Source organism: Hemiscyllium ocellatum, chromosome 6 (assembly GCF_020745735.1).
Source record: "Hemiscyllium ocellatum isolate sHemOce1 chromosome 6, sHemOce1.pat.X.cur, whole genome shotgun sequence".
NCBI lineage: Eukaryota > Metazoa > Chordata > Chondrichthyes > Orectolobiformes > Hemiscylliidae > Hemiscyllium > Hemiscyllium ocellatum.
This window is the reverse complement of record NC_083406.1, coordinates 18264757-18284819: the sequence shown is the minus strand read 5'-3', so window position 1 is coordinate 18284819 and position 20063 is coordinate 18264757. Positions and strand designations below refer to the sequence as shown.

Below are 20063 nucleotides of genomic sequence, written 5' to 3'. Positions count from 1 at the left end.
TTTTTTTCTCTCTGCAGAAAGCCTAGCGAGTTTCTGAGCTGTTGAAATCTGTGCTTCTTTTTGTTTCTGGCCTAAGCTGTTCACCCACTTGGGAACCAATTGCATAGTTGCTGATAGGCAGAAGGAAGTTGTCATCAATGACTGGTCACTCATCCACAGACCAATCGGTACTCATTGCCAGCTGAATCTCCATTTGGACACAAACCTTGGGTCCAGCCTGTCTGTTGCTACTATTATTTCTGCTTCAATAGCAAATTATCAGTAGTAGTTACAATGAATGTCAGGTTACTTGCTTTCAAAAACTGCAGTAATCCTTGGCTTTTATAACTTTTCTCCCCTATTCAGTCGACAAGCAAAAATACTGAAAAATAACAAGATACTTTCTTTGCAGCCTGGATTGCAAGTGTGGAATATAGTTGTGTGAATGAATTCTTATATGTAAATATGCATTTTTGTTTGTGTGTTATGTGCACTTGTGAGTGTGCATTATGTTTGTATGTGCTGGTATGTCTGCAATTTGTGTGTGTTCCTGCAAGTGTGTAAATCTGTGATAGTCTATGCGTATATGCACATGTGTGTCTGGGATTATATGTTTGCACTTGTGCACTTGTGTGTCTGAGCTGAAAATGTGTTGCTGGTTAAAGCGCAGCAGGTCAGGCAGCATCCAAGGAACAGGAAATTCGACGTTTCGGGCAAAAGCCCTTCATCAGGAATGAAGGGCTTTTGCCCGAAACGTCGAATTTCCTGTTCCTTGGATGCTGCCTGACCTGCTGCGCTTTAACCAGCAACACATTTTCAGCTCTGATCTCCAGCATCTGCAGACCTCACTTTTTACACTTGTGTGTCTGGTATTGTGTGTTTGTGTGTGGGTGCTTGTGTTTCTGTGATTGCATGTGCACGCCTGTGTGTCTGGAATTGTGTGTGCGCAAACACTTGTGTGTCTCGGATTGTGTGTGTGAGAGTGCATGCATGTTTGTGTCTGGGATTGTGTATATAATGCTTTTGTGTCTGAAATATGTACATGTGTCTGCATATGTCTGTTTGAGTGTCTGTGTTTACTTGTGTATATTTGTGCTTTATGTGCAAGTATGTGCTTCTTGGTTTTTACTTGTGTGCCCAGATTGTATGTGTAAGTGTATTTTTGTGTCTGGACTTTTTTTGTTTTCATGTGTCTTGCATGGGTGTGCTAATGTTGTTTGTGTATATGCTTCTGAGTCCAGATTGTGTCAGTTTGTGATAGTGTCTCTGGATTGTGTTTGCGTGTGTCTGTGCTCTTGTGTCTTTGAGGTTTCCGTATTACATGGGTGTTTGCCTTTATCTGGATTGTGCATTAATGGAGAGTGAGAGAGACATGGTGAGAATGATGTCTGTTTTTGAGCAGGTGTGGGTGTTTGTCCATATTTTTAATTTTCTGTTTTTGGGTAAAAGCCTCTCTTTGTTGTTAGTGAACTGAAAAGCACCGGTTGAAGCGATAGTCTTGCCCTTGGCTAGTGAGCTCGTGCATGTTCCCACTTTGTGTCGTTGTTTATCTTTCATTGTTTTTCCTTGACGACTATTTCTTTGTGACCTTGCAGGTTGAGCATCCTGTCACCGAATGTATTACTGGCCTGGACCTAGTCCAAGAAATGATTCGCGTTGCCAAGGGTTACCAACTTTGTCACAAGCAAGCTGATATTCCCATCAATGGCTGGGCCATTGAATGCAGGGTTTATGCAGAGGTAAAGTTTAGTTGGCGTTACAGTTCATAAGAAATACATCTGATGGATTTAGAGATAGATAGCTTTGATTGACAATTAAATTGAAATTCATAATTAGTAAACATACTTTTGATAGGACTAATGTATAGGACAATGTATATTTCACAATAACTCCCCTTCCCCCAGTTTCCCCAAACTTTAGTTCTTTTCCTTCCATAAAATGATTCTCTTTTAATTACCTATAACATCCTGAAGGCTTTGTTCTGTTACTTTCTCTGTCGTCTTTAAAGCACACTAACAATTTTGTAATTTGTTATGCAAATCAAGAAACCTTTCTGAATGGGAGAGGTGTTTATTGGTCATTTGCTCTGGAGTTAAAAAAAAGTGGAGAGAAAAGACTCCAAGTGTAATTTCATGTCTTAGTAATCCAAAATAGCCTGGTCAATGGGATTGATTGTATGAACAGTTAACACTATTTCCTGTGTTTTATCCTACAGTTAATGCTTCCTCTTGTTTGAACCTCTTTCTCTAGGATCCTTACAGATCTTTTGGGTTGCCTTCGATTGGCCGTCTCTCTCAGTATAAAGAGCCTCTACACATGCCCAATGTAAGTTTGCTGAGTACTGTATTGTTTAGGGTGTAGGTTTGCTCGCTGAGCTGCAGGTTTGATATCCAGACATTTCATTACCTGGTTACGTAACATCATCAGTGGCAACCTCCAAGTGAAGCTATTGTCTCCTGCTTTCTATTTATATGTTTCTCCTGGATGGGGTTCCTGGGGTTTGTGGTGAAGAAGTTTCAGAAATGATAGCCAGACTACTAAGACCTCATTTCCTGTTCATTTTCTGAGGGGTTGATAGATGGCATCTAGATCTATGTGTTTGTTTATGGAGTTGTGGTTGGAGTGCCAGGCCTCTAGGAATTCTCTGGCATGCCTTTGCTTAGCATGCCCCAGGATAGATGTGTTGTCTCAGTCAAAATGGTGGCTTTTTTCATCTGTATGTAGGGCTACGAGGGAGAGAGGGTCATGTCTTTTTGTGGCTAGCTGGTGTTCGTGTATCCTGGTGGCTAACTTTCTTCCTTAATGCTCTATTTGGCCACTTTGTATGGCTTCTTTTTCAATTTGATAGCCTCCCTTATTTCCTTCGACACCCATGGTAGATATGGGGTAATCCTTTCTTTTCACTGGAATATACTTTTGCTTAGCACTTTGAAAAGTTGCTTTGAAAGTCCTCCACAGCTCGTCAACTGTCCCACCATAAAATATTTGTTTCCAGTTTACTTTCGCCAAGCCCTCCATCATTCTATTGTGGTCCCCCTTGTTCAAACACAAGACACTGGGTATTGAGTTTTATCTTCACAGTCTCCAGCTGTATTCTAAATTCAACCATACTGTAATCACACTTTCCAAAAGGGTCCCTAACTATGAGGTCATTAATTATTCCTGTCTCATTACACAGGACCACGTCTAGGATAGCTTGATCCCTCGTCACTTCCATTACACACTGTCCAAGAAAACTATCATGGATATACACAACAAAATCCTCCTCAAGGCTACCCTGACCAAGCTGGTTAGACCAATATACATGTAGATTAATATCCTCCATGATAATTGCCGTACCATTTTTATAGGCATTAGTTATTTCTTTGTTTATTGCCCGTCCCAATATAATGTTATTATTTGGTGGCCTTTAGACTATGCCTATCAGTTCCTTTTCCCTCTTCGAATTTCTAATTTCCACCCAAATGGATTCAACCTCACACGTTTCCACCTGTTGAAATCACTGTGCTTTACACGTTGATATTCAATATAGTTTTCCCAGACTCCATGATTGAAACTTTATTGTAAAGCCTTTGCATTGTGGATAAACAACGTGTATTAGTGGCTCCTTTCTTACACCTCACTTACTGATCTTTTTAATTTTATTTGTCACTGTGTTCTGCAATAGTTGCTGTCATGCAGCAGATATGAAAAACCTGATTTAAAAATGAAAATGTTACAAGTGACACCTTGGCTTACGTTAATAGCTCCTGCTAAATTCTAAAATTTAAAAAATACCCTTACTAATATTTAAATTTTGTGGCAGAAACAGAATTGCTGGAGAAACTCAGGAGGTCCAGCAGCATCTGTGAAGTGAAAGCAGAATTAACAATTCAAGCCCAGTGACCCTTCATCAGAACTTTCAGGTTCACCAGCAATTTCTGTTTTTGTTTCACACTGCCAGCATCCACAGTTCTTTGTTTTTTTTCAACGTTTAAATTGAGTGCCTTGCCAAGCTACTTTCACTGACAGTTTTGGCCTGACTGCCGTAATAACCATATAGTATTGGAACTTGCAAGAGATAGTCGCTCTGGGAATAACTACAAGTTTAAGAAAAATCAAGCAGAGATCCCAAATGACAGACTTTGGCGCAAAACAAACAAGGCCAATTGTTACAGCCAAGCCAACACTTCTAACTTTCCCGTTCTTTCCTTCTCAGAACGAGTGGTAAGGCACAAATCAAAAATAGAAAGGGATGCTGGAGAATTTTGCAATGAATCCCACAACTATCAAAGGGATAAGAACATTTTTTTCATTCATCATAAATGAAAGATTTGAAAGGACTAATAACTTTCATTGGCTTGTTTGTTGGAACAATTGCTTCAACATTCGTCACAAGTAAAAATCTGCATCTAGTCCAACAGGTCACCATAATTCTACAGTTTAACATGTGAAAAAAACTGAACATGATCGACACGTTATGAAAAACTTAAACGTATTGTACATTCAGCTACTTGTCAAAATTACCTCACGTGAAAAATAACTGTCACGTTATTGATATAGAACAGAATGAAGATAACACATGAGCAGAACAAATGTCAAATTCCACTCAACATAATCTGTTCAGCAATGTTCCAGAGCCTCCAGTGTAATTAAAAATTCTGCTTTTTGGTACCTTGACAAGCAACGTGAAGCTTTCAGGCATCTCCCCACCCTTCATTTTCTATTCACCTCTCCCCTAAGCACTACTCCCAGTCTGCCTTGTCTACCTGACAAGTGACAGAACAATCTGATTAAATCTTTGCAGGGGGAGGGGGCTTATAGGCCTCCATGACAGGCCAAAAGTGATCACCATGGCGATGCATAATTACAGCTGTCAACAGCATGTATGATCCCGCTGGCATCAATCTGATTGCTCTCTGTAATAATGATAGACAAAGCTTAGTGTGCACTTCCCTGCACCCAATCACGTTATCTGTTCCTTGCTCCATTTAGCTGACATGCAACATTCACACAAGCAAATAACAGCAGTGAGCATAACATTCAAGGCATTTTAATTGTTTTTTTTTCCTTTATGCTGATGTCTTACAAGCATAAGTGTTATTACATAAAGCTCCTGCTGCAACATTAAATGAAGGAGGCTTTGGTGGGACAAGAACAGTAGGGGGTGGAATATGTCCATTATCACTTGTACTTTCAACAGGTTGCATGCTTTAAAAAACTGCAAATTGTAAAAATTGCAAGGGCAAAAGGTTTGACATGATTTTATCTCATGGCAAACAGCAAGTTTTCCTGCATTGCCATCCCTCTGAGAAAAGCAGTTGCTGTACATTTTTCATTGAAGCATTTTTTTTTAATCAGAAAGGTACTCTGTAAAGTTTGAAGGTGACTGTCTGCAGTTTCCACTTGGGGTGCAATTATAAAACTGAGGCTAGACTGTGTCCACTTGGCAGATGTGAAATTGCAACCAAGCTTCCACCAACATACTGTACTAATTAGGAGAAATTTATTAAGATCAGTGTTGTAATCGATCAGAATCGTTAAGTTCTAATGCCAATGTTACAGTGACCACAACGGGAATCATAAAGTAGGATGACCATTTTGGAATTCCAAATTCTGTTTATATATGTGATAAATTCCCTTTAGTTCCATTTCCTCTCTCACCTCCCTCAGCAACCTCAGGATGTAGAAGCTTTGGAAAGAACTCAGAGGAGATTTACTAGCATGTTGTCTGGTATGGAGGGAAGATCTTTTGAGGAAAGGCTGAGGGACTTGAGGCTGTTTTTGTTACAGAGAAGGTTGAGAAGTGACTTAATTGAGATATATAAGATAATCAGAGGGTTAGATAGGGTGGACAGTCAGAGTCTTTTTCCTCAGATGGTGATGGCTAGCATGAGGAGAAATAGCTTTAGATTGAGGAGTGATAGATATAGGACAGAGGTCAGAGGTAGTTTCTTTACTCAGGGAGTAGTAAGAGCATGGAATGCACTGTCTGCAACAGTAGTAGATTCACCAACTTTAAAGGCATTCAAATAGTCATTGGATAGACATATGGATGAAAATGGAATACTGTATGTGAGCTGGACTTCAGAATAGTTTCACAGGTCAACGCAACTTCGAGGGCCGAAGGGCCTGTATTGTGCTGTAATGTTCTATATTCTCTATATATTCAATTAAATATATGACAATATTCAAATATATGAATGTATTCAGTTGATAAAGAGGAGTCATATTCAGTACAAAAAGATAACTTTGTCTCCACAGATGCTGCCAGACTTGTTGATTATTTTCAGCCCCTGTGGTTTTCATTTCATAGAAATAAACCAAGGGTTTTGTAATGCTTTCACATTGCCCTGTTAAGTCAGAACTGATTGTATTTGAATAAACGTTGATAATTTGGGCTTTCATCAAAAGCCACTCAGCAAACAACACAGTTTTTTGCAAGGTTTGTGAAGGTTTGTAGCTTAGGTTGAGGTTTAGGGTGTAGGTTTGCTCACTGAACTGTAGGTTTGATATCCAGACGTTTCATTACCTGGCTAGGTAACATCATCAGTGGCGACCTCCAAGTGAAGCGAAGCTGTTGTCTCCTGCTTTCTATTTATATGTTTCTCCTGGATGGGGTTCCTGGGGTTTGTGGTGATGTATTTTCCTGTTCGTTTTTTGAGGGGTTGATAGATGGCATCTAGATCTGTGTGTTTGTTTATGGCATTGTGGTTGGAGTGCCAGGCCTCTAGGAATTCTCTGGCATGACTTTGCTGAGCCAGTGCACTTGCTATTTCTCTCGCTATCACTTTTAGTACCCTGGGATGCATTCCATCAGGGCCAGGAGACTTATGAATAATTAGCTCCATTAGCTTGCCCAACACTAAACCTTCCGTAATAATGATTGTTTCCAGGTCCACACCTACCTTTGTCTCTTTGTCAATTACTGGCGTGTTATTGGTGTCCTCCACTGTGAAGACTAACACAAAATACCTGTTCAATGTCTCGGCGATTTCATCATATCCCGTAGCAAAATTCCTCTTCTTATCTTCTAAAGAGCCAACGTTTACTTTAGCCACTCTTTTGTTTTATATATTTATAGAAACTTTTGCTATCTGTCTTTATATTCTGTCATAGTTTTTTTTTCCTCATGTTTTATCTTACTTTTCTTTATAACTCTTTTTGTGGCTTTCTGTTGACCTTTAATGATCTTATTGAGTGGCGGAGCAGGCTTGAAGGGCCAGAGGGCCTACCCCTGTTCCTAGTTCTTATGTTCTTTCTTTCTTTCAGTTGGGGATATGACAATTTGATTTTTTGAAGCTTTTCCTTGAATAACGGTTACAGCTAAGGTTTAATTTAATGTCAACATTTTGTCAGGGCACGAGCAATTTGGATATAAAACATTTTACGTTGACTACTTTTCATCCACCAATGCAGGGAGCTTTAGGAAGATACTAACAGACTCTCAAAACAATGATTAAGGGGTATCTTAATGAGGCTTGGGACAAAGGATTAGATTTGTTCTTGTTTGCTACCAGAGATTTTTCCAAATAAATCTACTGTGTTTAGTCTATTTGAATTGAGCTACATTCTCAAGATAAGTGATTCATTAAAATTGAGAAAGATGATGTTTTGAAGGCAGACAGATGAACCTTCAGTGTTGGATATGAGTCCTTTTTCCAGCAAGCGAGAGAGACAGAGACACAGCAGAGTTTAAAAACCCTCACAGGCATAGGTTAAATAATGCTTAAAAATGTGTTGCTGGAAAAGCGCAGCAGGTCAGGCAGCGTCAGAGGAGCAGGAGAGTCGACGCTTCGGGCATAAGCCCTTCTTCAGGGCTTCCTGAAGATGGGCTGATGCCCGAAACGTCGATTCACCTGTTCCTTTGATGCTGCCTGACCTGCTGCGCTTTTCCAGCAACACATTTTTAAGCTCTGATCTCCAGCATCTGCAGTCCTCACTTTCTCCTAATAGATTAAATAATGGGCAGACTGACATGCTGCAACAAGAATGCTTCAAACAGAAGACAAACTGTTTGTGGTCAATCCGGCATGTTGGACCTTCGGAAGTGAGATTCAGTGTTCCATACTATGTAGATAAAAAGGTTAGTAAACTCACTTATCCACTAGGTACTTCTGGATGCAGACAGAAAAATTATTTTGTCATGTGTTGAAGCAAAATTAGAGGTGAGGATGGAGATAAGAAGGAGCAAATATAGCACATCGTAAGCATATTGAGGATGACAGACTAGGAATGAACTAACTGGAAAGAGAGGTAGACAGTTCACAAAGCAAACCTCCTACAATTTGACTAGCCAATACTGAAATACTGTGATAGTTAAACACTATATTTTTGTATTTGGAGAAATGACAATGGGAAGATCTTTTCAGATTACTTAGGAAATTCAATGCACAGATATACCAGGATTTACCATGTTAGCCAGAAATGTTATGAATGTGGGAAAATCAATGCTGATAAAACATTGGTTGAACCCAGAAAAAAAATACAAGTTCAAGATTTACAAGGATGTTGCTAAGGTTGGAGGATATGAGCTATAGGGAGAGCTTAAATAGGCTGGGGTTGTTTTCCCTGCAGCTTCTGAGGCTGAGGAGGGACCTCATAGAAGCTTATAAAATCATGAGGGGCATGGACAGGATAATAAGACAAGGTCTTTTCCCTGTGGTGGGGGAGTCCAGAACTAGAGGGCATAGATTTAGGGTGAGAGGGAAAAGATATAAAAGAGACTTAAGGGGCAACCTTTTCAAGCAGAGGGTGGTACGTGTATGGAATGAGCTGCTAGAGGAAGTAGTGGAGGCTGGTACAATTGCAACATTTAAAATGCATCTGGATGGGTATATGAATAGGAAACGTCTGGAGGAATACGGGCCGGGTGCTGACAGGTGGGACTTGATTGGGTTGGGATATCTGGTTGGCATGTACAAGTTGGACCGAAGGGTCTGTTTCCGTGCTGTACATCTCTATGACTCTAAGTGGTAATCAAGATTCAGTACATTTCATTTAATCTAGTGAAAGCAGTTGGAGTTCACCAGTGGTACTGGTCCCTAAACTGGATGGGTTGACTAGATTTTCTGTACATTACAGAAATTAATTACAGTAACATAAACAAATTTGTATCCAATTCCTTGTTTAAGAAAATGATATTGATAGGGTTGACAGTGCTTTGTTTCTTTCTAAGTTTGAATTTAAGAACAGCCCATACAAAGTAAATAAACTTGCCCAAAATGTGACTGTATAAATTCTAATGTATAGTATAACAGTTCAAACTGAGAATTTAGGTGAAATTTGTTTTTTTTCCTCCCAGAGAATGGTTGAGATGCTTAGCATAAAAACATTTAAGTATAAGGGAGATAAGAATCAAACACAGAAAATGTTGAAGGAATTTAGCAGGTTTGGCAGCATCTGTGCAGAAACAAGAGTGAGTATTTTGTACCAGTATAACTCCCCTTCAGATTTGTTTTATTTCTAGTATTTTGGTTTTTTTTTAAGGATAAAATGAATATGCTATTATTCTATTAGTTAGATTAGGAGGCTTGAGTGGAGCAATAATTATCAGTTGGTTGGTCTGAATGCTTAAGTAAATATGCAGGAAGGAGTCAGCAAACCAGACATGAATATTGGTTAAATAGATCATGTTAATTGACTTTGCAGAAATGTTTAACAGATTAAATAGAAGAGAATCCATCAATATTAATTGATAGATTCTCTTATATTTAATCTGTTAAACATTTCCAACAATTTCAGTTTTTGCTTTTTGCAAATTTGAATTGATGTGGAAGTTAAAATTCTGGGCCAGAGAGAGCTGCGATCATATTCGGAAAATTTATTCAAACTGACAATCCAAGCAAATATTGGTTCAAACTCTGCTTACGTTTAAACACTGCCCAGGAAATTGGTAAACTGCATTTGAATTACATTCCATTTAGCGTCAAGCCTTAATGCGAAGCACTTCCGGAGTTTCAATTTTTTTCGCTGCAGATATGATTATCACTGTTGCATCACAGTGCTCGGGGTGCGGGTTTCATTCTAACCTCAGGCGACTTATCGGTGGAATTTTCACATTTTCTCATGTCTTTGTCGGTTTTCACCAGTGTTCTGGTTTCATCCCACAGTCCAAACATATGCAGGTCAGGTGGATTAGCTATGGTAAAGGTGGGGTTAAGAGGATAGTCTGGGAATGGGGTTCTGGGTGGAATGCTCTTTAGAGGGTCTATGCTGTTCATCTTTGTGAGCAATTGAAGGAGTATTGGTAAATACTATTAAAGCTAAGAATCCTTTGTCAAACCACGAGTCACATCAATGTTGATTAATATCAGAACTCTTTGGGTTTAAAAATGTCCCAGCGCGAATCCAACAACTTATTAATCAAGTTGTAATTAAAGTGCTTAACTTTATATCACATCTTTTAAATAAACTATGAATAACATCTGGGAAGAACATGTTCAAAGAGGTGATTAAGCATTGTAGTTACCTGGCTTAATAAGTCTCACCAAGAGTGAATTTGCAGCATTGTACAGGGCCAGGGCAAGTGTTGTCACAGATGGGCAGCATCCACATCAGGACATTAACTCAGTGGTTAGCACTGCTGCCTCACAGCACAAGGGACTCAGGTTTGATTCCAGCCTAGGGCAACTGTCTATGTGGAGTTTGCACATTCTCCCCGTGTCTGCGTGGGTTTCCTCCAGGTGCTTCGGTTTTCTCCCACAATCTAAAGATGTGCAGGTTAGGTAAATTGGCTGTGCTAAATTGCCCTTGGTGTTCAGGGATGTGTAGGTTAGGTGCATTAGTCAGGGGTAACATTCAGAGCAGTAGGCTGTGGGAATGAGTCTGGGTGGGTTACTGTTTGGAGGGTTAGTGTGGACTTGTTGGGCTGAAGGATCTGTTTTCGCACTAGGGATTCTTAAAAAAAAACTCCATCTCACACTTTGCAAATAGGACTGATGAGGGACTAGTGTGTATTCTAATTGGCATCTGAAACTTCTCTGTTTGGACCCAACCATTCCCTACCCCACCACCCACCACCACCACCACCATGAATCTTTTGGAACTGATGTAGCAGTGATGCTGTTATTTTGAATGTGGCTCGATCACCTCACTGAATTTTACTTAATTAGTATTTAGATTCAGAAGAATTGTGGAAAACTTGCTCTTTGCCTTTGATAGAAACTGAATTCTCATTACATATATCATTTTCCTCATTTCATGAGTCAAACATAATTACAGGGGAGCCTGCTGTTTGCTCACACCCACAGAAATTTGGAAAATGAAACATTTTTGTTAGGTGTTACCACAGTCAAACTCTCAGCAAATTATTTTAATGGAAATTGCTCTCTCCAGTGATGTTTTATTACAAGAACAGTGCAGAAATAGCTATATTCTAGATTGTACCTGCCCTGGGAGCTTTGATGGGACATTGAAGAAGAATTTTAACTCTGTATCAAATCCCATGCCATACCACCTTGGGAATCCTTGATGGGAGAATATAGTTGGAGTTTTACTTTGTGTCTAACCTTTGTGATATTTACCGTAGGAATAATATGGGACAGTATAGAGGGATACTTATTCTGTATTACACCCATCCAGTACTTGCACTGAAAGTGTTTGTTGGGACAGGATAGAGAAAGCTTTACTCTGATTGAAAAACTTTGATAACTTAATCAAGTGGGGAAAAACTGAATGGACTAAAGGGCTTTTCATGTTCACCATGCTTTGTGTATCCCTAACCAACAAACTGAACATCTGAGACTGAGGGGCCACAATACTGGATAAGTAAGTTAAAATGACCTGAAACTGATGCATGTATATTCTAAACTAACACGAGTCACTTGTACAGCTTGCTGCGTTGAAAATAAAGACATCTTTGTAGCAGGCTCTGACTGCAGCAGACCAGAAAAATCTACATTTAAATCCCCCTGGACAATCCCCTAAATTAAAATATTAAAAATGTGAGCAGGCATTGCAGTGACCATCTTGTGTCTGCCTCATTGCAGACAGATGTGCTGCTGCTGTTTATTATGGAGGTTTCTTTCCCAGGTGAAGATCTGTGCAAGTTTCTTTCGGATTTATTTTGTCACAGTGTTGTTTCTTGGAACCCTGCTGTTCCAACAGCTTAGACTTACTTTTTGTTCTTGAGATTCCTGGGATGATTTTTATCTGTCTTGAATATTTTGATTCATTTTTAAATACTTTGAACATTGTATCATAATGTGAGCAATTTAATAAATGCTTATGCCCAGGAACAGCTCATTTTAAAAAAAAGATTTTGTAGAGATAATCCCAGTATAATTTTAATGAACTCAAACCGATAGGAAAGCAGAATTTACAGTGTATTATCTTTCTTTTTGATAAACCAAGCTCCTGTGACTGGAGCTAGGTTAGAACACACATACATCAGTTTCACGCCATTTTAACTTACTTATCCAGTATTGTGGCCCCTTAGTTTCTGGTGTTCAGTACGTTGCTTAGAAGTACACAAAGCATGTCATATAATATGACAAGACTGTTTAATAGAACTGAGGGTAGATGGCTAGTAGGTGATGGAAGAAAGCTGTGTAAACAGTCATTTCTCTGGGGGAATTACATGAATAACTGTTGTACTGTTAGAGTGAAAATAATATGGGAATATTGAAGATATGTAATGTATGCTGAGTGAATGAAAATACTTCAACATTCACCAGACTGAAAGCTTCCATTAATGGAATGCTGCTAATACTTTGCATTGCGGTTATTAATATTGCAACATACATTTTTCTAATTGGTGTGAAGATGTTATGAAACCGTGGTAAATGTTTGAGCAAGTGCTTCAATCAATTTGAGGTTGTTTGTCTTTACCAGGTCCGAATTGACAGCGGCATTCAAGAGGGAAGTGACATCACTATTTATTATGATCCAATGATATCAAAAGTTAGTACATTTTTATTTATTTTTAATATATGGCTTTCATTAAGGAATTATTGTATGTCTTGTACAAGGCATTTGTGATTGTTTGGTGCTGGACCTACAGCCCTGGTGCTGCTCACCACCAACTCCCAGCACGAATAGAGCAGCCCAGTCATCTCCAGTCTTAGCCCAGTGAGGTCCTTCCTGACCCAAGCACAGTGGCCTCACCATCCCCTATCTGAGCACAGTGAACCATACCCTGATCCAAGCACAGTTGCCCCACTATAAAACTAAAATCACAAAACTAAAAACTAAGATATGAATAAATATGGAAGAATTAGAATATGAGAAGGCTAGCTAGAAATATAAAAACCAATGATAAAAGTTTCTATAAATATTTTGAAAAGTTAACACAGCGAGCATTGGTCCAATAGAATGAGAGTCTGGGGAATTAATAATGCAAATTGAGGAGATGCCAGATGAATTGATTGCAAATTTTTCACAAGTAACAAATAGCATCCCTTAAATCAAGAAATGGAGGGAAAGAGGATCAGGAAAACTGCTATCACGTGGGAATTGGCACTGACCAGATTGTTGAAACTGCAGGCTGATGAGTCTCCTGGTCTTGGTGGACTTCATTCAAGAGCCTGAAAAGAAGCAAATAGTGAGATAGTTAATATGTTGGTTCTAATTTTTCAGATGTTCCTTGATTTAGTGAAAGTTTCTTTATATTAGAAGAGGGTGATAGTAACTGAAAAGTGAGGGAGATAGATAACAGAGAACTGTGGGCCTTTTAGCTTAACAGCACCCATAGAGAAAATGTTAGGAACTACTTTTGAAGCAGTCCGCACGAAATTGAGCAATGACAAGCCTGTGATGCCCTTAGATGTTCGGGACTGCACCCATGCTGCACTGAATGGATCAGCATGTGTTTACCCTACACCGCCAGGTATGGGTAAATTGTTGAACCCCATTTGTGAGTAGGGATTGGGAATTGCAAATATTTCCCATGAATGAGGAATTCCCAGTAAGTGTGGGTCATAAGCTTGCTTTGATTAAATCCCTGCCCTTTCTACTTATGGTTCTAGCAGGGCAGTTAGAAAAAAATCAAGTTCGTCAGGTGGGGTTAATGTAGATTTTGAAATGGCAGACACGTTTAGTCAAGTCAGTGGAGTTCAATGAGGAAGTAGTATGCTATAGATGAAGGAAATTTGATCAAGTGCCATACCAAAGATCATTGTGGAAAATGAAGGTTCATAGTGTAGGGCATAATATATTGGCATGGATAGAAGGTTGGTTAGTCAACAGGAAGCCTCAGGGACCAGTGTTGGGACCTCAATTTTTTGCAATATTTTTCATGACTAGAATAAAGACATTTAAAGCATGGTTGTTAAATTTGCTGATGACATGAAGTTGGGTAGAAAAGGAATTTCTAAAGAAGACTGGTATGGAAGCTGCTAGCTATGAAGAGAGGTTGAGTTGGTTAGGTTTATTTTCAGTAGAAAAAAGGAGATTGAGGGGGGACCTGATTGAGGTTTACAAAATCATGAAGGGTACAGACAGGGTGGTTAGAGACAAGCTTTTTCCCAGGGTGAAGGTTCAATAACAAGGTCATGCTTTCAAGGTGAGAGGTGGCAAGTTTAAGGGGGGTACACGCGGTAAGTACTTCACACAGAGGGTGGTGGGCATTTGGAACGCGTTGCCAGCAGAGGTGGTAGAGACAGGCACGGTAGATTCATTTAAGATGCGTCTGGATAGCTGCATGAGTAGATGGGGAGCAGAGGGATACACATGCTTAGGAATTGACTGACAGTTTTAGACAGTACATTTGGATCGGCTCAGGCTTGGAGGGGCGAAGGGCCTGTTCCTGGGCTGTAAATTTTCTTTGTTCTTTAAGACCTGAGACTATAGTGGAATATTAATAGATTAAATAGGTGCACAAAGTTCCGACAGATGGAGTATAAATGGAGGAAACGTCAAATTATTCATTTAGGTAGGAAGAATAAAAACAAAAAGACATTTTCTAAACGGTGAGAACTCTGAGATATAGGGAAATGAGGGCGTCCTTCCACATGAATAGCAAAAGGGTATTGTGCAGAGACAGCAAGCAATTCGAAAAGCTAATAGAATGTTATCATTTGTTGAGAGATAATTTGAAGATCAAAATAGGGAAGTACTGCTTCACTTGTACAAGCCAACATTTGGATAACTGTAATGTTCTCCCTATTTAAGAAAGGATGTAAATGCTTGCGAAGCAGTTCAGGTCCGGTTTCTTAGAATAATCCCTTAAATGGAGGGGATAGTTGCCTTTTGAGGAAAAATCGATCAGGTTAGACTTGTATCCGCTCGAGTTTAGAAGAATAAGAAGTAGCAAGATTGAAATATAAAAGATCCTGAGATATCTTGACGATGGATATGGAGAAGATGGTTTCTCTTTTGGGAACTTCAGGGTCACTGGTTTAAGAAAGGGAGTTCCCATTTACAATAGAAATGAGGAAAATTTTTTTTCCTCCAAGGATCTTGTGTTTGGGAACTGTTTTCCTCAAAAGACAGTGAAGCAGAGTCTTTGAATATTTTAAAGAGGGGATGGATTATTGATCATCAAGGGAATGAAAGGTTATTGGGGGTAGATTGGATTATGGGAATTGATATTACAATCATGTCTGTCACAATCTTCTTAAATGGAGGAGCATGTTTGAGCGGTCACATGGATAACTCCATTTACTCATATGCTGCCCTCCACCACCTCCCAACCCCCTCCTTTCCTTCCACTCTTCCTGGCCTCCCCTTACCAACTTGACCCTCGGGGAGACTCTGACTTGCCTGAAGGGTCAGATCCAGGCTGCATGTTCCCGCTTGGTCTTGCTGCAGTACTGAGAGTACTCCTAGTATTGGCTGGAGAGCTGCTGGCCTCTGATAGGCTAGCAGCAATTGACATGGTACTTCCTGTTTTTCAGGGTCAGAGGTCTACATCTTTCTTAATTGGCAACTAATCATCTAAGGGCAATGAGAGACTTATCGTTGCCCTGAGCGAGGTCTATATGGATGCAATGTAAAGCCATTATAAAAATAAAGATAAAAATTGTAAAACACTGCACTCATTGTCAATGCATTCCTTTGTTTCAAAGTTTTTAAATAGAATAGGAAGCAAATAAATAGGAAGTTTGCAAATATGCAAAGTATAAATTGAATAACTAATATTTTGATATCTTCTGGTCCCAAAACTTCCACTTTTGTTCCTCATCAAAAATATCAAAGCGCACATACTTACTGCTTACTTCGATTGCTCTTCTTTTTCAGTTGGTTACGTATGGAGGTAACCGTGCAGAAGCATTACAGAGAATGCAAGAGGCACTAGACAATTACGTAATTCGAGGTAACTAGTGGAAACCTGGCATGTACTGAAAGAGAGAGAAACAGCGTGAAAACATAGTAATTAAGCCAAATTAAGTAAATATTTCTTACCAACTCTCTTTTTAAAACAATGTGCTATGAAATCTCAAACCAATTAAGTCAAGGTTATTTGTGTGTTGAACTCCAATTAGCCTAGGGCCTGTTCTTTCTTATAAGACTTGTTTTAGCATTGGCCTTCTGAATTAGCTTTGAAGCTTTTACATGGAGATGTTTATTTGGCTCACTAGATATCCCAATGTAATTTAGACATTTGGCACTCTTCTTATTCTTTACAAACATCATACTTGCCTAAATTGTGTTGGTATTCCAGAAATTTTTAAGTGCAGTTTCTCTTTATAAAACATTCTAATTTTATGGAGAACTAAATTTAAGGAAAGAAAGTTTGCAGCAAATGTTTTAAGGGGTAGGGTGAGAGTGTTTTTAACAGAGAGTAGATAGATTATGAAGGTTTTCAGTGGACAGGTGTGACGGAGATTTGATAAAGCGATTATCCTGGAATTTAATTAATGTCTTAGACAAATAATTTATAGTTTAATCCTTACGCAAATGATCTGTGGTCATGAATTAGTGTGGAATTCGCATTACACTGTTGTTGCTAGTTTGAGTATCAAAATACTATTATGGGCACTGAACCAAGGATTGGTACTCCAAACAAATGAACAAAGCCGCAGATTCTGGAAATCTCAATTAAAAACAGTAAACACTGCAAGTACTCAGCAACATTTCTGGGGAAAAAGGTCACTCACTTGAAACATGGCTTGTTTTTTTCTCTCATTAGATGCTGCTTGATTTCCTGAGCATTTCAAACATTTTCTTTTTTTATTGGAGCTTCATGCTGAGTTTGACGATAATTAAGTGTGTGCATACGTTCTGAAATTTCTTACAATTGTTTTTTCTGTTGTTATTCTCAAGCTTTAATTACCATCAATTTCAAAAAACTAAAATGGAGTGTTTTGAGTGTTTGTACAGTTTGGGAAGAGAGACAAATTTTTTGAAACGCCAGGGCTAAAGGTTAATAAAATATTTCAAATCTTATATTTCAAATGGTTGGGAAGCAGATCTCAAGATTATTACAGTGTAATCCCAGTTTAATCCAATAGCTACCTATTTGCCTTTACCAAAGCACCAATTGTAAAAGGGAGGTTTAAAATATACTTTATGCACCGTTTCATTCATTTGGTTCAGTATATCACTGACTTTTTAAAGGGTCTTTTATGTTATGGCTGGATCCAACCACCTTCCCACTTTACAAGGAGATACAAATAGAAGCATTTTAAATGAGTTTGTCTTGACGTTATTGTAAAGGTATCAGCTCCATAAAGCTGCTCAAAGTCTCCGCTGCCTTATGTAGATGCTAATAGTGCTTCTAGCAACTAAAGGAGGCTTGCAGTTATGGTGTTCACACTCCTAAACAGTAAATAAGGCAGTTCGGAAATTGTATTTTTATAGCAACTTTAACATTGCAAACGTCGCAGGTTCAGCCCTGGAGAGTAATCAAACAAAATTTAATGCCAAACCACAGAAATACATATTTAGACAAGTGACCAAAACTTTGGTTTAGGGCCCAAGTTTTGAAGAATGCCCTAAGGGAGGACAAAGAGACAACAAGTCTGAAAGTGGCATTTACAGAGTTTGGGGTCCAGGCAGCTGAAGTATAACCCTGACACAACATGGTACATGTTAAGATTCTTGGATATTTCAATGAGTGCTCATTTGCTGAGGACCAAATTGAGAGCCTTGGAACAGTCAAGTCCTGAGTTGTGGATAAAGATTGCAACAGGAGATGTGCTGAGCTGAGGATCTCTCCCATGCAGGACACCTGTAGCTTTGGCCTTTGTAATTAGTAATACCAATAGCTGTTTCCATTAAATATATCTCCCAGCAAAATCCTCTGTGTTTGGCGAGTAGCCGTACTTCCAAGAAAAAATTCTCGTTGTGCAGACTGCATATTGATGCACAAGGAGTTTTGAACAGGTCAACAAAACCAGCTTGTAGATGTTTGTGTAATATTTCACCAAACTTTCCAGGACCTGGCTCAGTTTAGTCTAAAAACAGTGAGTGAGAAATGAAGTGAATCATATGTATGTCACTAACTTTGAAATGTTCAGAATGCCATCCTCAGTAAACTGCGCACAACATTGCAGTTAGTAACAGGTAACAGTTTACGTAGGAAGATAAAATCAATATCAATGTGTCAGTTGATGTGATTTTATTGATTATCTTATTACCAGCTTCTCTATACTGAGCACTGGGTATTTCCACTTTCAGAAAGGAACAATAACATATTTACTTGCCAAACTTTTACCAGTGCAGTTGTTACTAAGTAAAGAATTAGGGTTCTTTTTAAATTGTGCTGTTTTATTATTACTCCGCAAATGGGCATTGATTTAATCGGAAGAATTCACCTCACCTTCTATAGCATAGTACCATGGGATCTTTAATGACCTTCAGTGTTAACAAGGACCCTCATCTGAAATCTGGCATTTCTTACAGTGCGGTCCTCTCTCTCTACTGCATTGGAGGGTCAAGTCTAGATTTTGTGATCAAGTCCCTTGAGTGGTATTTAACCAACAACCATCTGAGACGGAGATGAGGCTACTATCCACTGAGGTACATGACACTTGGCAAACCACTATCTACTGCCGCACTGCCAAACACTTTGCACATATGGAAAGGCACCCATTTCATGAATTGGAACAAGGTGTATATTGGGGTTCTTTGCTTGATGTTTTCGCACTCACTTTGCACCTACTTGAATGCTCACTGTCGTCTCTTTTTGAGCATTGTCACCTAATTCATAGTACTTCTTTCTTATCTTGCCTGTTAGTGCAGGCACAAAGCCAGGTGGCCTGTCATGTTTAGCAGCAATGAACAGTCAAGGGAATAAACATGTTGCTGTATGGAACACTTAAACCAACACCGCATCTATACCAAGTGTTAGCAGCTTACTTGGCAAACATATTGAATGTGCTTCAACCAAATGGCCATGTCTCAGCATTTAAGGGGAGAATTCTTAGTCAAGTCCATAAGACCGTAAGATGTAGGAGTGAAAGCAAGGCCATTTGGCCCATTGAGTCCACTCTGTCATTTAATCATGGTTGATGGGCATTTCAATTCCACTTATCTGCACTCTCCCTGTAGCCCTTAATTCCTTGCAAGATCAAGAATTTATCCATCTCTGCCTTGAAGTCACCCAACATCTCAGCCTCCACTGCACTCCGTGGCAATGAATTCCAGAGGTCCACCACCCTCTAGCCGAAGAAATGTCTCCTCGTTTCTGTTCTAAATTGACTAAGTCAAAGGGGACTCCTGTCAGTTGGGATTTCCACTAGTCAATCAAGGAATCATCCGATCTCAGTTTAGAGACACAATTATTGACCACTCGGAGCATTTGGGATCAGGGATTCCTACCATTGTAATCTGGGTTTGAGCCATTTTCAATCCTACTAGGTGAGTTCAAGGGATTAGTGGTAACTCGTTTGTGAGGGTGCAGAACATCAGTCAGGAATCTGGTCACTCATCAGTAGGGGGGTATCCTGCCAAGCTGATCAGGGAGTGAATCATGGTCCATGAGGTAATGATATGGTGAGTAAACTGGGAAAGTGATTTGTGGTGTTTGGAAGCAGCATGTTGGAGTGTAGAGGAGACAATCGCTGTGAACGAATTGCTGGAGGTGGGCAACTTAACATATAAAGTGAGGAAACATTGAAGGGTGTGTGTTACCTTGGGGTCATCAGTACTCACCACCATCATGACTTCAATGGGTTAGTGCATCAGTCTGGCTTACAGATCTAAGATGTAGGCCTGGGCAT

The 20063-nt window shown here is 39.3% G+C and overlaps 1 protein-coding gene across 2 annotated transcripts in view; it reads left to right on the top strand.

Annotated features, from left to right (window-relative positions):
• The window catches only part of pcca (propionyl-CoA carboxylase subunit alpha), a 386004-nt gene that overhangs the window by 182033 nt on the left and 183908 nt on the right, over positions 1-20063 (top strand). For both annotated transcript variants that reach the window (XM_060825847.1, XM_060825848.1), the window contains exons 13-16: positions 1575-1718; positions 2230-2304; positions 12793-12861; positions 16138-16213. In XM_060825847.1, coding sequence (XP_060681830.1) covers positions 1575-1718; positions 2230-2304; positions 12793-12861; positions 16138-16213 — 364 coding nt within the window. The remainder of the gene's footprint in view (positions 1-1574; positions 1719-2229; positions 2305-12792; positions 12862-16137; positions 16214-20063) is intronic.